This window comes from Mercenaria mercenaria, unplaced genomic scaffold (genome assembly GCF_021730395.1).
Source record: "Mercenaria mercenaria strain notata unplaced genomic scaffold, MADL_Memer_1 contig_1803, whole genome shotgun sequence".
NCBI classification, from domain to species: domain Eukaryota; kingdom Metazoa; phylum Mollusca; class Bivalvia; order Venerida; family Veneridae; genus Mercenaria; species Mercenaria mercenaria.
In genome coordinates, this window is record NW_026459810.1 from 64171 (window position 1) to 65865 (window position 1695).

At 36.7% G+C, this 1695-nt stretch overlaps 1 protein-coding gene across 1 annotated transcript; it reads left to right on the forward strand.

Annotated features, from left to right (window-relative positions):
• The first annotated feature begins 452 nt into the window (after positions 1-452).
• Positions 453-1383, forward strand: LOC128551885 (uncharacterized). Its single transcript, XM_053532819.1, has 2 exons — positions 453-823; positions 1215-1383. Exons 1-2 carry the CDS (start codon positions 453-455, stop codon positions 1381-1383), a joined length of 540 nt encoding a protein of 179 aa, XP_053388794.1.
• Positions 1384-1695: the final 312 nt, after the last annotated feature.

The following is a 1695-nucleotide window of genomic DNA, read 5'->3' on the forward strand; positions in this document are numbered from 1 at the left end:
ACACAGTGATATTGGACACCCCGGACGAGACAGAACTTCGAGAGAGATACTTTTGGCCAGGCATGACATCGGATGTAGAGAACTGGGTTTCGAACTGCGAAAGGTGCATAAGAAGAAAGTCATCAACAAACATTAAATCAGAACTAGTGAACATTGTCACAACTTATCCTCTTGAATTAGTATCAATGGACTACCTTACACTAGAACCATCAAGAGGACATGGTAACATTCTTGTGATAACTGACCATTTCACCAAATAAGCTCTGGCAATACCAACTAATAATCAGACAGCCAAAACTACTGCAGATGCATTCTACAACCACTTCATTGTCAACTATGGAATTCCATCTAAATTACATACAGATCAAGGTGCCAACTTTGAGTCAGACTTAATCAAAAAATTATGCCATATTACAGGAATGAGAAAAACAAGATCGACACCATACCACGCAATGGGAAATGGCTTCACCGAACGCTGGAACAGAACATTACTAGATATGTTAGACACATTAAAACCATCAAAGAAGCCTGATTGGAAGAATTACATCCCATCATTAGTATACGCTTACAATTGTACCAAAGATGAAAGTACGAAAACATTACCATTCGAACTTATGCTCGGAAGAAAGCCCAAGTTACCTATTGACGCAGTGTTCGAAACTTCAGACATTGAACAGCCAACATCTAAAACAACAAAAGACTACATCCAGAACTTGAAGAAAAGAATGCAGACTACACAAGAAATAGCAAAGAAGTACACGGACAAAGCCAGAGAGAAACAAAAGAACAATACGACAAGAAAGCTACGGCATCCAGAATTTCAGTAGGAGATAAAGTCCTCATTAAAATCCTTGCATTTGATGGAAAGCACAAGATAGCAGATACGTTTGAAAAGAGGTGTACGAAGTAGTAGAACAGCCTAGATTAGAAATACCAGTGTTCAGATTAAGATCTCAATCTGGAATTGAAAAAGTACTTCATAGAAATCATCTGTTACCTATACAGACTACAGACATTGAAAGTGAGGAGGAAATTAAGATAATGAGACCTGTTCCCAAACCGAGGAAATTAAAGAAACAGAAGGATGAAATAGTGGAGAAATGTTAACCAAAGGTTACACTTCCAGAGATAAATAGAATAGAAAGAAGTGACGTCACAAGTGATTCAGAGTCAAGTGATTCAGATGATGAATATGTGCCTAACACATACAAAAGTGGGGACGCCCACATTCCTGAAATTATAGAGAAAGTAAATAAAGTAGACAGAAAGAAAGAAAGCAGAACTGAAGAATTAGAAAGAGAAATGCATGTAAAAGAAGTGGATGAAACGAGAAAACATACAGGAGATGAAATACATGGTAGTCAAATTGACAAGATAACATGAGAATTCATACTGGAGAGGATGATATGAGATTTCATACTGAAGAGAAGAACATGAGAATCCACACTGGTGATTTCAACTTGGGAACACACACTGAAGATAACATGGGCATTCATACTGAATATGAAAACTTGAGAATACATACTGAAGACTCAATAGATATAGGAACAGATAGTGAAGTTACAGATAAGAATAGTTCAGTTAGTGAAGTTACAGATAAGAATAGTTCAGTTAGTGGAGTTACAGATAAGGATAGACAGAAAGAACATTCTGAAATAGAAATGATTAATGAGGCTGAAAATAGAAAAGGAGAGA